Below are 17,965 nucleotides of genomic sequence, written 5' to 3'. Positions count from 1 at the left end.
ACACTTCATTTTTATGCTTGTCGGCAGCTTACATCTGCCGCGGAGGAGAGCGTCAGATGTAGGCTGGCCGTCGCGCAAGTCGTCGGCGGAAGTGGAGCATTTTCTCCATCCACCAGCGGTCTAAAAACCCGTTTTTTCGGCTGCCGACAGCCGAGACTGTCGGCTGCGCAAAATCTTTTAGGCTATGGTGTGGCAGTACCCCAAACGAGCTTGTGAACGATTTTCACCGTGCGACACCGTCCGTCGTGCGGTGCGTGCGACAGAGCACATGTCAGGCTGGAGAGTCGTCCAGGCCGGAGGGCTCCAGTCTGAGTGAAGTCCCACGGCTGCCATCGCCATCCTGCCTGGGGCTATCTCTGTGTGCGTGTGGTGTGTGTGTGTGTGTGTGGCTAATGAAGTGAACACCTCACAAATCTCCCCTTGCATCTGCTGCTGCACGCCCGCACGCACGCACGCACACACACACACACACACACACACACACACACACACACACACACACACACACACACACACACACACACACACACACACACGCACACACACACACGCACACACACACAAAACCATATCCAAGTGTGTGATGTTTGGCAAAATGTTTAGGAGTAATTTAAACATGTTCGTGTGGGTTTGTGTGTGTGTGTGTGTGTGTGTGTGTGTGTGTGTGTGTGTGTGTGTGTGTGTGTGTGTGTGTGTGTGTGTGTGTGTGTGTGTGAGAGACGCAACTTGGCCTGTTGTAGCACCACCGTGAGGCTGATTTGAAAACTGTCAAGTGGCATTTCTTCCTCAGCCTATAGTGGGATAGGCATGCACGGCTTGGGAAGCCTTGGATATGCAAATAAATTATGTCTTCCTTCTCAGAATGCATTTATTTCATGAGGATTCCAAGGGATTCGATTTCCCAAAAGTTGCGTAACTGATCTGACAGTGCCTGTTCCTCTCCGACGCTGATGTGCATCACTTCAATGTCCACAACTTCAGTTATGATATTTAGCGTTCAGTCTCTCCATTCCCCCCCCCCCCCCCCCCCCACACACACACACAGTCACACACACACACACACACACACACACACACACACACACACACACACACACACACACCACACCACAGCACACGCACGCACGCACACACACACACACACACACACACACACACACACACACACACACACACACACACACACACACACACACACACACACACACACACACACACTGTATTACGGAATATCAACTATTATTATACAATTATCAACAGATATCCAACTTTCCACACCTTATTCAAGCGTAAATAATTTACATCATTATTAAAACAAAGAAAGAAAGAAAGAAAGAAAGAAAGAAAGAAAGAAAGAAAGCATGCGGCGCTAAAGCGGTTGGGTCCATAATAGCGCTCCTCCCACTCAGCAGCATCATCTCAGTGTTGCCATGTCGGTTTATTATAAGCAACTTTGGGCTTACTTTTCTGTAAAGTAGCTTGTAAATTTGGTAGTTGCGGGTTGTGGTTTTGTGGGTCTTGTTTCTAAAGTGCAGTTGTTTTTTTTGGGCTTGTTTCCTAATGTCGTTTAAACCTCTAAGGTTTAAACCAGTGATTCTCTACATTTTCATGTCAAGGACCTCCACAATAAATGTATTTGTCCAAAGAGCCTACGTCTAAAAATATATATTTGCCAGGAATCCCCATACAAGATTTGTGGTTGTTGATAAAATGTTTCAAATAATATTCCACATGTTGTTACTATTTGTTTCACATGATCGTTTTGAAAATAGCACAACGCTTGTTGTAGATCTGCTATTTTCCAATAGACTTGTCAGTCAGGATTCTTTTGGGCTTGTTTTCATGGAACTTAACTGTTTGCTTGTTTCTCTCACACAATCTGGCAACACTGGTCTGGTGGCTCTCTCGTCATACGGAAGGAAGGAAAAGATGCATGCTTGTTTTGTTGTTGTCTCAACTCACTCTGTTGTTTATGAGCTGCGCACAGTTTAATTAACATTCAAAGGTCGGGAGTCAGGAGTGGTGGTGCAAGGCAAGCTCTCTGGTGTGTGTGGATCTGTATATTTGCGGAGTTGTAAAAAAACATGGATTATAGCAGAATAGTGGATTCACTAACCGACTGCTACAACGGTCTGATCACCGGGGCAGAGAAGCCCTGCCAAGGTGCTGGGGAGCTGATCATGGGGAGAGAGAAACCCTGCCAAGGCGCTGGGGAGCTGATCATGGGGGGAGACTCAGAGAAACCCTGCCAAGGTGCTGGGGAGCTGGCATCTGTGATCACCTCCAGTGTGAGTGCAGGACTGCTGTTGTTACCTGATGATGATGATGATGATCATGTGCAAGGAGAGAGAGATTCTAGTGTTTTTTGTCAATCCAAGGAGGATGCTGATAATACGGTGGAGTTGGCATGTGTTAGTTTGACACTGGTTGAGAAGATCAGCTCCAAACTGATGACGTCTCAAAGCAGCATGGTGGCTCCACAGACACACTACATCTGGGAGGTCTGGAGAGAGTTGTTCCAACGACACGATCTCATGTCCAAACTGGTGAGTGTGCAAGAAAAGCCGATACTGCAAGAAGAAAAAAATATATAATAATAAACTTAATCTCACATCATAGGCCACGATAGGGCTGTCTGTCACGATTACACATTTTAAGTTGACGCACAAATAATTCAGATTAACGATATAATTGTGTGGGAATTGGAACATTATGAGTATAAATTACATTCCTGTTTGCTTTTTAGGTTTCGTAATAACTAAGTGCACAGGGAAGAAACACAGTTATATTTTACTAAATTTCGTTATAAAAAAATAGCGGAAATAGCTGATCTACAAGCTTACAACGCATCACAAAGTGACGTGCTTGTAAGCTTGTAGATCTGTATGTACCGGTGTATTCCACCGACCAATAAGGGACCACCGTTCTTGGTGCGTAACTAAGGTAAGTTTCAAGGTTGGTCAATAACGGGTCTAAAGGATTTAGAATAGCTCTAGCAGAGAGCTCTAGGACTCAGAGCAGCAGTCGTACCCAGACAGACAGCAGAGAGCTCTAGGACTCAGAGCAGCAGTCGTACCCAGACAGACAGCAGAGAGCTCTAGGACTCAGAGCAGCAGTCGTACCCAGACAGACAGCAGAGAGCTCTAGGACTCAGAGCAGCAGTCGTACCCAGACAGACAGCAGAGAGCTCTAGGACTCAGAGCAGCAGTCGTACCCAGACAGACAGCAGAGAGCTCTAGGACTCAGAGCAGCAGTCGTACCCAGACAGCAGAGAGCTCTAGGACTCGGAGCAGCAGTCGTATCCAGACAGCAGAGAGCTCTAGGACTCAGAGCAGCAGTCGTACCCAGACAGACAGCAGAGAGCTCTAGGACTCAGAGCAGCAGTCGTACCCAGACAGCAGAGAGCTCTAGGACTCAGAGCAGCAGTCGTACCCAGACAGACAGCAGAGAGCTCTAGGACTCAGAGCAGCAGTCGTACCCAGACAGCAGAGAGCTCTAGGACTCAGAGCAGCAGTCGTACCCAGACAGACAGCAGAGAGCTCTAGGACTCAGAGCAGCAGTCGTACCCAGACAGCAGAGAGCTCTAGGACTCAGAGCAGCAGTCATACCCAGACAGCAGAGAGCTCTAGGACTCAGAGCAGCAGTCGTACCCAGACAGCAGAGAGCTCTAGGACTCAGAGCAGCAGTCGTACCCAGACAGCAGAGAGCTCTAGGACTCAGAGCAGCAGTCGTACCCAGACAGCAGAGAGCTCTAGGACTCAGAGCAGCAGTCGTACCCAGACAGCAGAGAGCTCTAGGACTCAGAGCAGCAGTCGTACCCAGACAGCAGAGAGCTCTAGGACTCGGAGCAGCAGTCGTACCCAGACAGCAGAGAGCTCTAGGACTCGGAGCAGCAGTCGTACCCAGACAGCAGAGAGCTCTAGGACTCAGAGCAGCAGTCGTACCCAGACAGCAGAGAGCTCTAGGACTCAGAGCAGCAGTCGTACCCAGACAGCAGAGAGCTCTAGGACTCAGAGCAGCAGTCGTACCCAGACAGCAGAGAGCTCTAGGACTCGGAGCAGCAGTCGTACCCAGACCAGACTTGTAGTCGATCCTGGCTGAAACGGGGAGCCAGTGCAGTGTGAACTTTGTGAAGAGGTTTTTTTGATTGATTGATTGAAATATTTATTAACAGTTTGTAGAATTTACAGTACATTTTAAGCACACACTCAATACAAAGACTGTCAACTGTGAGTGGACGACCCAATTAAGCATTACACTTGTTTACAACAGGGTCCACATTGTTCAATTCATCAAAACATTTAAAGACATACAGACATTTAGAGACATACAAATAGACATTTCTATGTAGTTAAAGTACAGAACAGGAATTCATCATATGGGAAGCAAAAAAGGGAAAAGATACAATATACAGTGAGGGAAAATGGGGGGGGGGGGGGGGGGGATTCAGATTTTACAGAGGCCAGTTTCGAGGATGGGTGTTATGGTGGTCATGTCTACAGACTCTCATTCGGACCCTGGCAGTGCTGTTATTTTTTATTTTTTTATTTTTTTATTTTTTTTGCGGCTTACGCCTTTTATTGATTTTTTTTTTTGAAGGGACAGACAGTAGGCTGACAGGAAACGGGAGAGAGATGGGGGATGACATGCAGTAAAGGCCGTGTCGGGTCCGGGAGTCGAACCCGCGGCACACTGCGACTGGATTACCAGTCCGGTGCCCAGACCGTTACACTACGGCCTGGGCCGGCAGTGCTGTTTTGCATGTACTGCAGCTTCTGAACACTTGACAGGAATCCCAATGAAGAGATCTACAAGCTCACAATGCTATAAACTTGTAGCGCTGTGAGCTTGTAGATCGGACATTTGGTGTACTCTATCCCTTAAATTAACCTGACTTTGTTTTATACTATGACGATAAGTGTTCCTTTATCATTATTGTTATTACTTTTTTTTTGTTTTGCAGTATAGTTATTATCTGGTCTATGACCTCAGCTAAGTTGGTTAATCACACTTTTTATATCGTGGAGGATTTCAGTATCTTATTTATTTATTTTACTAATCACATGTGATGGCAGAAGCAGACACCTATGTAAAAAAATCTCGAGTGTTTTATGTCTTTTTGGTGCAATCCCACCTTTGGCCACTAGGTTCAGTGTTTCCATGCTAAAGACAGGATGCTATCTCACCTGGCTGCGAAGAGCGCATCGACATCTGTCATCTGTCAACTTCACTACTTTGTAAGTATTAAAAATATCAACGTCTGTCATCTGTGAACTTCACTACTTTTACGTTTTTAAAATATCACTGCATCTCACTCCCATCTCAGAAATCACTTGTAAATACAAATCACACCCGTGTGAACTGAGCGGTGCAGGCTGTTTGTGTACTGTACTGTACTGTACTGTACTGTACTGTACTGTACCGTACCGTACCGTACTGTGCTATTGTTATAGTCATAGTGGTCAGTGTGTGATAATAATATACCACTAAACAACATATGAATGTGATTGTGTTTCTGTACATGATTCTATGACCCACAGATATCTCCTGAGACCCAATAGTCAATCAATCAAACCACCGTCAAAAAATAAAGGAAACTGATGGATCTTTTCCATTCCCTTCTAGTTCCTGGTGCTTGTAGAATGTTTAACAAGGAGTTCTGGCAACCTCCCATTACAAAACAATCACACCAGTGTGAACCAAGTGGTGCAACTCCCGTCTATTGGTTCTCTGTATCGTTCCAATTTGTATCATTCCAATTTCTTCTCTGTATCGTTCCAATTTCTTCTCTGTATCGTTTGCGTCCAGCAGGTGGCAGCCATGTCACATACTTCTCTCGTTCCAATTTCACGCATGCGCACACCACTCGTGCTCACACAGGTACACAAACAGGTACACAGGTACATGGACATTGCATGCTGGATGTAGAAGTGGTTGCACTTGCAGTGGTTCTTCTCCCTTCCCAGGATGCAGTTAATCCGGTGTGGTCCTCTTCAACCTTCCCAGGATGCAGTTAATCTGGTGTGGTCCTCTTCAACCTTCCCAGGATGCAGTTAATCCGGTGTGGTCCTCTTCAACCTTCCCAGGATGCAGTTAATCCGGTGTGGTCCTCTTCTCCCTTCCCAGGATACAGTTAATCCGGTGTGGCAGCAGAAATGTGTGGAGGCGTTCCAGAGTCCCTGTCCCTGTGCTGAACTGGACGCCTGCATCTGGTCACTCACCAACGTCTTGAAGACACTTCTCAAGGCATCCGAGGAAAGGAAAACAGGTTTGGTGTTTTAACAAAACCCTAATATGCCCTAATAATTATTATTTTCATACTTTCCCATAGTCTCTAGCTCACAGTTAAACAGCATATAACTAAATCTTTACTAAGTCTTTAATAACAATTTAGGCATTTATCAGACGCTCTTAATCCAGAGCGATTTACATTAGTAAGACATTATTTTTTAATTAAAATCTTATCCCACGATTTTGTAACCCATTTTTCACCCCTGTGTCAATTATCTAATGTGATCCTGGGCTCTACACACCCTCCACCAACCTAGTCCCCATATATGAGGGGACATTGGGAGAGCAACGGACTTGAACTCATGCTTCCTTCATGCCTGAGTGTCCAAGTTGCTCCTTTACACCTGACAGGGGGGAGTTTCCCTGGTTGGACGTAGCGCGTGGAAGGAACACGTTATTCCAACCAGTTCCTTTCCCCTCCATCAGGCGCCCCGGCTGGCCAGGGGGAGGCAGTTTAGTGACCAGGATTACTGCATGTTTTTTGTGAGGGTACCTACCCTAGGGGACACTAGTTATCATGAATAATACGTAAACTACGAACATAACAGTGGAATATATCTGCTATAATGATACTATGCGTATACACTATATTGTGCTGTCTACATAAAATGCTATAGTTACATAAGTTGAGCCTTTGCATTCGCCTGGTAGGTCATTGGGCTAGGGCGAGTGCTAAAGCAAGTGCTACAGCAGGGGTATTCAATTAGATTAGGCCGGGGGCCACAACCGTAGAATGATTGTGTGTGGGGGGGCCGCACAGTGTGCGCGCGAAGCGCGGAAATTTGTGGGTTCTCAAAATGCTTTTTGTGCTCAAACACAAAGATTTATGTATATTTCCGCACAGTAATAAGCAGGATAATATGTCTATACAGGTATATGCCACCTTAGAATAGATGTAGGCCTAGACCTATTTGACAGTACATAAACAGCATTGCTTTGACATTAACGACCATCAGCTGGACGGACACACACACACACACACACACACACACACACACACACACACACACACACACACACACACACACACACACACACACACACACACACACACACACACTCACTGCTGTGGGCAGTTCAGAAACCCGTCCACGACCACCAGTGACATCATCGTTAGGCAGATTGTTTTTTAAACAAGATTTATTTACGTGAGAATAGTTTATCAGACTATAAAAATCAGATTACATAGAGCAGTGATTCCCAAAGTGGGGTTCGGGGTCCGGGGACCCCCAGGGTCCTTGAGGCAGTTCCAGGGGGTCCCCAGGGAAATGGTTTGGAACCAAATGGACCCATTTTCGCATTGCTAGAAAGCCTGCATTTTCTATTAGCTTGGATTCTCCATTGATGTCACTGTTGGGTGGGTTTCTGAACTGCCCACAGCCCTCTTATGTGACACAGACAGAGTAGAAAAAAACGTGTCATTTTATCATGATTATTAGTGAGGACCTATTATATGAAGATAGGTTGGAAAGTGGTCCTTTAATGATTACCGTCATTATGGTAATCTCACAATTAATACCTCACACACCATACCTGTAACCTTTATTAGCCCTCTTATTATTCTCAAAAAATAAAATAAAAAAATAAATAAACGTTTTTTAATTATTTTTTCAAAATTCTTCCAGGGGCCACAAGGGGGCGCCAATTGAATATCCCTGTGCTACAGGCTAAAATGGAGTCTGAAGAGTGGGCGGACAGGGCGGGCGATATATATCTATACATCTAAGTAGACTTGTTATGAACCATATATTGGAATAGAGAGCGCCTTCTATTATATATGTGTTCTTCTCCACTCCAGGTTGAATTGACTGTGTTTACCTTGTCAGTGACATGAACGAGGGGCCGGCTTTAGTCAGGCGTCTGATCAATGCCTGCCTCCCTTATTGGCTGCTTGTTAGCTACTTAGTCAGTCTGTGTCTGACAGCTCGTCGGGGAACATCACTATGGTCTTCCTCCGACCCGCTGCTATGTGTGACTACTAACTGTGAAAACTACCTTATATTGTTTAACCGAACGCCCTTGGGAAAGGTATTTCTTTATTGTATTTTCGTATTTTGTTTGATTAAGAGCCATTATTGTAAATATCCTTTTGGTTGCGTTTTATTATAAAACCTCGCAATTGATCATGGTTTCCTGTTCCTCCTTCCTATGTTGCCTACTCATCTTACCCCAGACATGTGAGAATGTTGGCTGGTTGAACACCAAGCGAGCTGCGGCATTTTGGCATTACTAACAAACTCTGGAGACATTTTTAACCCTAGAACTCAACACTAAACACGAGTGATTTTCACCCGGACGATTATATTTTTTGTAATTTTCATAATGTTGCTGATATCTGAGGTGGGCGGGTCTTTCAGTACCTTCATGATGCTCAGTGACATCATAATGTTGCTGATGTCTGAGGTGTGTGGGTCTTTCTGTACCTTCATGATGCTCAGTGACATCATAATGTTGCTGATGTCTGAGGTGGGCGGGTCTTTCTGTACCTTCATGATGCTCAGTGACATCATAATGTTGCTGATGTCTGAGGTGTGTGGGTCTTTCTGTACCTTCATGATGCTAAGTGACATCATAGAAGGTAGCTCTGTTTCCCTGCCCACAGCTTTCCCCCACAACATGTCCGCAACACAAACATTAAATGCCATTGACAATGAAGGGAAAATTGACGTCATCTTGTCCCCACACGTCTCATATTTGCCATCGACAATGAAAGGAGAAATGAGGTAAAATGTCCGCCAAATATGACGTGAACAGGCAACAGGGCACAGGCATTCTGATTGGCCAATATGAGATGATGCATGATGATGTACGATGATAAGAGTGCCCCTCACTTCATACGGGTTTGATTATTTTCCTACAGGCAGGTGTTTAGTGATAGAGAAAAATCCCAATCCCAACCAATGTTGTTTTATGCCTTTGCTTTGTTTTTTTGTTCATTGCTCTGTAAAGCAAGCTTATTATTATTATTATTATTACTTCCAGAAAAGCTACTGGTAGCGTTCGACCCGGCCCTGAGCGCTCTGTTCTCAAAGCTTCTCCCAGATGATGAGGAGGGGGAACGCAGCGCGGCGCACCGTGGGGGAACCGTATGCATCTTCCTGGACCTTCTGGAGGTGCTCACTGCGTCCAGGTCAGAGGTGTAAAGCAGTGGTTCCCAAAGTGGGGAACGGGGACCCCCAGGGGTCCTTGAGGGAGTTCCAGGGGGTCCCCAGCTAAATGATAGTTAGGAACCAAATGGACCCCTTATGGGTCTGTAACTCTGAGAGTGTACAAATGGAACCAAATGGAACCGTCTTAAATGGGGCGTCCATGACATTAAAATGGTTGAGAATCACTGCTAGAGCCGCAGAAAACCTCTCTTATGGAGGTCCTCCTTGGCATATATTTTCAAATGGGGGTCCGCGGGCTAATGAGTGTTATTGTGGGGGTCCTTGATGTGAAAAGGTCTGGGAACCAAAGTGACATATAAACAACCCTTTCCCCCACTGCTCCAGGTCCATACGTGGACCCAGCCATCCTCTACCCTGTCAGAGGCTGGTGGCGCTCCTGAGGCTCGTCGACTCTCCCGGGGACGGTTTTGTGAAGAAGCGAGCGCTGCTGCTCCTGAAGAGAGCCGTGCTGCAGAGAGCTGGAGAGGACATGGTGGCGCTGGGAGCGCTGTCATCGTCATCCACCGGGGTCAAAGGTCAACAGCTTTGTTAAAGTTTAGTTTTAGTTTTGAGGTTTTGTCAGGTACAGGACAATAATAACAGCTCATGAAATGTGACAGTTTCTGACCGAGGCATTGATTGATTATTTTTATTTATTCTTTATGTCATGTGAAAGATAAGGCTTATAGCGTAATGTCTTGCAATGTCTTGAGTTGAGAAAACAGGCTTGGAAAGGTTCACAAAGGTTACACTTACCTAGCTACATGAACCCATTCTGTACCTTTTGGTGTTAACTTCTAACCCTTCTGGACTGGAACCCCTCTTGGGGTTCTGTACAGTATGTACATTATTAAAACAAATCAAAAATGTAACATTTTTGATGCTGCTATATATTAATATTTTAAGTTTTTCAGAAAACCTAGGTCGGGATTTAGAAGCGTTTTTAGAATCGGCCTCAGTCCAAAATGGGTTAAGCGTTTATTTACATAGATTTCGGCTCTGACATTTATTTCAGACATGCTCTAGTATGTGAAGAGTCTGCCTGTGCTATTAACTCATTTTGGATAAAAAAAAAAGGTTTTTCTCCTCTCCGTCATGACTGTCTCTGTATCAAATAGAGTCACCAATGTAAGAGACATCAATGGGAGTCTCACCCCATGCCGCCTAAGCCAATGGGAGTCTGACCCCATACTCGCCGCTACATCAAAACTAGTTTTTTAAAACTAGTTTAAAAAACTAAAACTAAGGACATTTTGCCTGTATTTTCAATTTGTTTAACTGGTAGTTAGTTTTGTAAACAGGCAATACAGTTTCATTTAGTTAACATTTTCTTATAGATTTTCTTTAGTTCAGTTAACGAAAATGTTTTAGTTTTTTGTTATTTTGTTAGTTTTGGTTAACCGTAATAACGTTGACCTCGCTGGTTAACTGTAATGACCTCTGCCCTCTGCACAGACATGACCTCGCTGGCGGAGGGCGTGCTGCGAGCCGTGGACGGCGGTTGGCTTCGGCGTCTTCCGGTCGCGGAGGCGTCGTCTTCCTTCGGAGGGTCCCGCCGCAGGTCGCCTGATGGTGGCGCTACGGGGTCCTCCCACCGCATGTCACCTGGTGGTGGCGCGACAGCAGCTCAGCAATGTGACTACGTGATGTTGAGGGCCGTTAGCCTGGTCCTCGTCAAGTCCATGGAACTCACCAGGCACTCCCATGCTGGCCCAGGTAATCAATTCATCAACCCATTAAAGGTTCATTTCATTGCTGGAAGAAACTGTACTTAATCAATGTTAATAGTATTTGTAGTATATGACAGTAGCACAATTTTAAATTTGCACCCTATGGCCAGAAACATAATGAAGCGTGTGGATGTGTGTTTGACTAAGGTTTGACTGGATTGCTGAATTCCTACAATGCCCATAATGCTTTGGTGCACTTCCCCTCCTTGTGGAGGGGGGGTGGAGGCTGTGTGGAGGTGTGACTTTGTAGTCCAGGAAGGGAGTGAGAGCACATTCTCATGACAGGTTTTTGGTCATGAACATGGGGTCATGACTAAAATATCGAACAACACATTATTACACACATAAAGCCACTGGAAAGTGTTTCCTGCGTCCTAAACATCATTAAAGTAAGATCTGATTGCAAAAGGGGTGAAGTGGCCCTTTAAGACATGAGGACCTGATTCTACACATTTCTTCTAAAAACAGTTTTCTGAGAAATCGTGAAAATGTGGCACAAATCGTTGAATATTATATTCTTTCAGAGCGAACATTTTGAACTCAAATCTTTGCTTCTGGGGGATCCGATTCCTTGGAACAACATATTTTCAGGGGCTCCGCAGCCAAATACAGATAATTCTGGGGGTCCTTGTCAAGCTTTCAATGCTGGTCAAAATGGTTTTGCAGTGTCAATACATATATTTGCTGTACAGCATGTGTGGGTTTGTTTTCTTACCTTATGAGCAAACTAGTCCATTCCATGAATTATTTCGCTCCGTTGTGCAGTTTAATAGTAGCCTACATATTAGAAATAAAAATAGGCTCTCATTGACTTCCATTGTAACGGGGAAACAACTCTCAAACTCACTCTTTTAGAACACTAAGCTGATTCTGACCGTTTATGACAGGAAAACTCATGCGGTTTTATTTTTAATAAAAAATAAAAAACATGTTTTTGTTTTGACTTCGGTGTTGCCACATTGTGTGAGAGATATAAGCCAACAAAGGAAATAGAGCATGCACCTCCACTCTATATAGATATAAGCCAACCCACCTCCAAAAACAAGCCAACTCTTAAAGCCAAATCAAGAAAAACAAGCCAAAACAAATAATATATATATATATATATAATCCTAATAAAAATATTGTATGCATTTATCATTATAAATACTATGTAGGCCTATGTCTATGATAATGAATGTTTTGGTATTACAGTACTAATTATTAGCCTTAAGCCAAAAGTAGCGGGAAATAAGCAGACTTGGCAACCCACAAGTTTGCCTACAAAACGATCTGATTGGTCCAAATCTGTACACACACTCCTGAAGTATAGCCTCGGTCCCAGACTTACCATCCAGAGTCTCCAGACCGTTGGATGTAAACAAATAATGTATCTGATCTCGTCCACTTGTCGCAAACACCATACACAATTTTGGACGTGTTTGAGGGAGACGCTTTAGGAGAAATGTCTGGGACTGCAGCTGGGTGCATCTCAAACAGCATGGCGACTTGTTTACAAACGATCGAGGAACACCAGAACGCTTCACTGTATATCCCCAACCAATATAGTTACTTTATAAATCTATCAAAAGACGAAAATAAAACGGCATGAGTTTTCCTGATGTCATAAACTGTCAGAATCAGCTTTTGTTGTGTTCGCTTATGTGCTAACTGACTGATTTTGAGAGCTGTTTCCCCGTTACAATGGAAGTCAATGAGAGCCTATTTTTATAGATACTATTAAACTGCACAAAGGAGCGAAATAATTCATGGAATGGACTAGTTTGCTCATAACAGGTAAGAAAACAAACCCTCTTTCTGAGGTCCACACATGCTGTACAGCAAATATATGTATTGACACTGCAAAACCATTTTGACCAGCATTGCAAGCTTGACCAGGATCCTATAACCTAGTAACCGTTGCTAACGTGGTATTGGCCAACAACGGGCTTGGGTGGGACTTAGCGACAGGCTAATTGTTTTTTAGAATCGGCCTCAGGTCTCTAAATGGGTTATTTCAGTTTGCTCAGCAGGGGGCAGTATTTCCTTCCATCCAATGTTCTATTGATCTATATCAGGGGTTCGTTCCCAAAAGGTAGATTGTGATCTACCAGTAGATCACCAAGGCAGTTCAGGTAGACCACATGACATGCCACTAAAAATATATAATTTAAATATTAAAAAAAACTATTTTTGGCATCTTCCACTTGAATTAAGGTGACTTGATTGATTGACATCCAATTGGGCCTGTCAGCTCAAACCCACAAACAATGCAATACTTTATTTCCAAGAGTGTTGCGTAAACATCAGTATAGCATTATAAAGTTATATAGGCCTACAAAAAAAAAACTAGCAATTCCATTTTCACCCCTATTGTACATGTAACATCAGCGCCCCATATTCCAAAGCCCTCTAGGTAAAAATGTAACTATTTTCAGCAATGGGATAACAATTTTTATGGGTAGTTCTTGTTGAGCTGGTCATTTTGAAAGTAGCTCTCAAGTCAAAAAAGTGTCTATGTCTTCTAAATCATCACAGATTTCTGAAAAACCTCATGTTTCTATATCAAACTATTTCATGTGTCCCCTAGGGTAGGTACCCTCACAAATAATTCTGGCCTCTAAATGGCCTGCCCCTGGCCAGCTGGGGCGCCTGGTGGAGGGGAAAGGAACTGGTTGGAATAACGTGTTCCTTCCACGCCAACCAGGGAAACTCCCCCCTGTCAGGTGTAAACTTGGACACTCGGGCATGAAGGAAGCATGAGTTCAAGTCCGTTGCTCTCCCCATGTCCCCCATATATGGGGACTAGGTTGACGGAGGGTGTGTAGAGAGCCCAGGATCACATTAGATAATTGACACATGGGTGAAAAATGGGTTACAAAATCGTGGTATAAAAAATTATAAAAAAAGAAAAAAAATTAATTTTGACAAAAGTGTCCACCACAAGCCAGCATGGAGATGATGTGACCCCTGTTTGTCCCCTCGTGGTGTTTAGGTGCTGACCACCGGGCCATGGAAGTGACCGCTGGGTACCAGCAGGCTCTGCTGGCGTTCCTCCGGGAACACCATGTCCCTCTGACGGGGTCATGGGGTCACCCTCCGGGGTCACGGGGTCACCCGTGCTCCTGGCTCACCCAGGTGTTTGGGGAACAGGACGATGACCTGATGGAAGCGGCCAAATCTCTGCTTCTGATGTCCAGGTAGACCCTGTCTGTCTACCTACCTGTCTGTCTACCTGTCACCATTACACTGTCTGTCTGTCTGACTGTCTGTCCCAAGATGATACAGGTTGACGTACGATGATGATAAGAGTGCCTCTCACTTCACACGGGTGTGATTTTTATTATTTTGCACACCATTATAATGTTTTTATTTTGATCAAAAAAGACCCAATTACTGAATGTCAGTCTCTCCAGGTTTTCTTCAGAATGTGTATGACATTGTCCGTGGCTCAGAAATTAATTTGGACAACAATGTCTACCATAAGCCAGCAGGGCGATGACCTCTGACCTGACCAGGACAGAGGAAAAGATGAGGATAATATTGGTCAGATGAGTGTAGGTGCAGGACGCTAGGAAATCTAACAATAATAATAGTAATACAAATCACACCCGTGTGAAGTGAGGGGCGCTCTTATCATCGTACGTCATCATTACTTAACTATGTTTATTTGCTCAGACACATATGACGTAAATTCTCCATTTATTGTCAATGGCATTTAATTTCTCCATTTATTGTCAATGGCATTTCATGTTTGCGTTAGGGCAATAATCTACACTATAGTTGAATATAGCAGGGGCTAGCACCCCTCAATTTCTTTTTTTAATAACAAGCACTGAGCCCGTTTTAAGAAACAGGTTAAATTTGGTTTGTAAACACAAATGACAACATTAATTAATTTATTTCCGTGTGTGTCTTTTGCAGCAGCAGCCGGTCCCCGGGGGCGTGTGACGCAGCCTCGGCCTCCAGCCACCAGGGGGAGCCTTGTGCCTCGGCCTCCAGCCACCAGGGGGAGCCACTGTGCGCCTCGGGCTCCAACCCTCACTGCCACTTCCTGCTGCTCCTGCTTGGCGTGTCGTTCGACCACAGCATCCTCCTGGACTTCCTGATCTCCACAGAGACCTGCTTCCTGGAGTACTGCGTTCGCTACCTGAAGCACCTGGTGGCCGACCGGGAGGGTTTCCTACAGGCAGGTTCATTACAACATTTAAACATTCTCACAGGTAGGTACATTACAACATTTAAACATTCTCACAGGTAGGTACATTACAACATTTATACATTCTCACAGGTAGGTACATTACAACATTTAAACATTCTCACAGGTAGGTACATTACAACATTTAAACATTCTCACAGGTAGGTACATTACAACATTTAAACATTCTCACAGGTAGGTACATTACAACATTTAAACATTCTCACAGGTAGGTACATTATAACATTTAAACATTCTCACAGGTAGGTTCATTACAACATTTAAACATTCTCACAGGTAGGTACATTACAACATTTAAACATTCTCACAGGTAGGTACATTACAACATTTATACATTCTCACAGGTAGGTACATTACAACATTTAAACATTCTCACAGGTAGGTACATTATAACATTTAAACATTCTCACAGGTAGGTTCATTACAACATTTAAACATTCTCACAGGTAGGTACATTACAACATTTATACATTCTCACAGGTAGGTACATTATAACATTTAAACATTCTCACAGGTAGGTACATTACAACATTTAAACATTCTCACAGGTAGGTACATTACAACATTTAAACATTCTCACAGGTAGGTACATTACAACATTTAAACATTCTCACAGGTAGGTACATTACAACATTTATACATTCTCACAGGTAGGTACATTACAACATTTATACATTCTCACAGGTAGGTACATTACAACATTTAAACATTCTCACAGGTAGGTACATTACAACATTTATACATTCTCACAGGTAGGTACATTACAACATTTAAACATTCTCACAGGTAGGTACATTACAACATTTAAACATTCTCACAGGTAGGTACATTACAACATTTAAACATTCTCACAGGTAGGTACATTACAACATTTAAACATTCTCACAGGTAGGTACATTACAACATTTAAACATTCTCACAGGTAGGTTCATTACAACATTTAAACATTCTCACAGGTAGGTTCATTACAACATTTAAACATTCTCACAGGTAGGTTCATTACAACATTTAAACATTCTCACAGGTAGGTACATTACAACATTTAAACATTCTCACAGGTAGGTACATTACAACATTTAAACATTCTCACAGGTAGGTACATTATAACATTTAAACATTCTCACAGGTAGGTACATTACAACATTTAAACATTCTCACAGGTAGGTACATTACAACATTTAAACATTCTCACAGGTAGGTACATTATAACATTTAAACATTCTCACAGGTAGGTACATTACAACATTTAAACATTCTCACAGGTAGGTACATTATAACATTTAAACATTCTCACAGGTAGGTACATTACAACATTTAAACATTCTCACAGGTAGGTACATTACAACATTTAAACATTCTCACAGGTAGGTACATTATAACATTTAAACATTCTCACAGGTAGGTACATTACAACATTTAAACATTCTCACAGGTAGGTACATTATAACATTTAAACATTCTCACAGGTAGGTACATTACAACATTTAAACATTCTCACAGGTAGGTACATTACAACATTTAAACATTCTCACAGGTAGGTACATTACAACATTTATACATTCTCACAGGTAGGTACATTATAACATTTAAACATTCTCACAGGTAGGTACATTACAACATTTAAACATTCTCACAGGTAGGTACATTACAACATTTAAACATTCTCACAGGTAGGTACATTACAACATTTAAACATTCTCACAGGTAGGTACATTACAACATTTATACATTCTCACAGGTAGGTACATTACAACATTTATACATTCTCACAGGTAGGTACATTACAACATTTAAACATTCTCACAGGTAGGTACATTACAACATTTATACATTCTCACAGGTAGGTACATTACAACATTTAAACATTCTCACAGGTAGGTACATTACAACATTTAAACATTCTCACAGGTAGGTACATTACAACATTTAAACATTCTCACAGGTAGGTACATTACAACATTTAAACATTCTCACAGGTAGGTACATTACAACATTTAAACATTCTCACAGGTAGGTTCATTACAACATTTAAACATTCTCACAGGTAGGTTCATTACAACATTTAAACATTCTCACAGGTAGGTTCATTACAACATTTAAACATTCTCACAGGTAGGTACATTACAACATTTAAACATTCTCACAGGTAGGTACATTACAACATTTAAACATTCTCACAGGTAGGTACATTACAACATTTAAACATTCTCACAGGTAGGTACATTACAACATTTATACATTCTCACAGGTAGGTTCATTACAACATTTAAACATTCTCACAGGTAGGTACATTACAACATTTAAACATTCTCACAGGTAGGTACATTACAACATTTAAACATTCTCACAGGTACAGTAGGTACATTACAACATTTGAACATTTTACCTGAAGCACCTGACCGGGAGGGATTCTTACAGGTTATTGTTCTGGATTTTCCATTATAGTTAATTGTAGTTTTCGTTATTTCGCTAGTTTTCGTTAACTATAATGACCTTTGATCTACAGGCGTGTCAAAGAGCGGAGGAGGAGTCCGTCGTGGACCCTGGAGGACGAGTGGAGCGCTGCAACTCTGCTGCGTCCACGCTGAGCCGCGAGG

The 17,965-nt window shown here is 43.0% G+C and overlaps 1 protein-coding gene across 1 annotated transcript in view; it reads left to right on the top strand.

Annotated features, from left to right (window-relative positions):
• Positions 1-1,930: 1,930 nt before the first annotated feature.
• Positions 1,931-17,965, top strand: part of lins1 (lines homolog 1) — a 16,799-nt gene continuing 764 nt past the window's right edge. Inside the window, exons 1-9 of the mRNA XM_083759411.1 lie at positions 1,931-2,546; positions 5,148-5,237; positions 6,127-6,268; positions 9,274-9,421; positions 9,786-9,988; positions 10,896-11,156; positions 14,145-14,349; positions 15,074-15,338; positions 17,875-17,965. The exon at positions 17,875-17,965 is cut by the window's right edge and continues 764 nt beyond it. Of these exons, the coding sequence (XP_083615537.1) occupies positions 2,085-2,546; positions 5,148-5,237; positions 6,127-6,268; positions 9,274-9,421; positions 9,786-9,988; positions 10,896-11,156; positions 14,145-14,349; positions 15,074-15,338; positions 17,875-17,965 (1,867 nt within the window). The 5' untranslated portion in view covers positions 1,931-2,084. The remainder of the gene's footprint in view (positions 2,547-5,147; positions 5,238-6,126; positions 6,269-9,273; positions 9,422-9,785; positions 9,989-10,895; positions 11,157-14,144; positions 14,350-15,073; positions 15,339-17,874) is intronic.

This window comes from Protomyctophum parallelum (assembly GCF_964188405.1).
Source record: "Protomyctophum parallelum genome assembly, chromosome: 2".
Classification (NCBI taxonomy): Eukaryota; Metazoa; Chordata; class Actinopteri; order Myctophiformes; family Myctophidae; genus Protomyctophum; species Protomyctophum parallelum.
The sequence above is the reverse complement of the archived record's forward strand: the minus strand, read 5'-3'. Positions and strand labels throughout refer to the sequence as shown.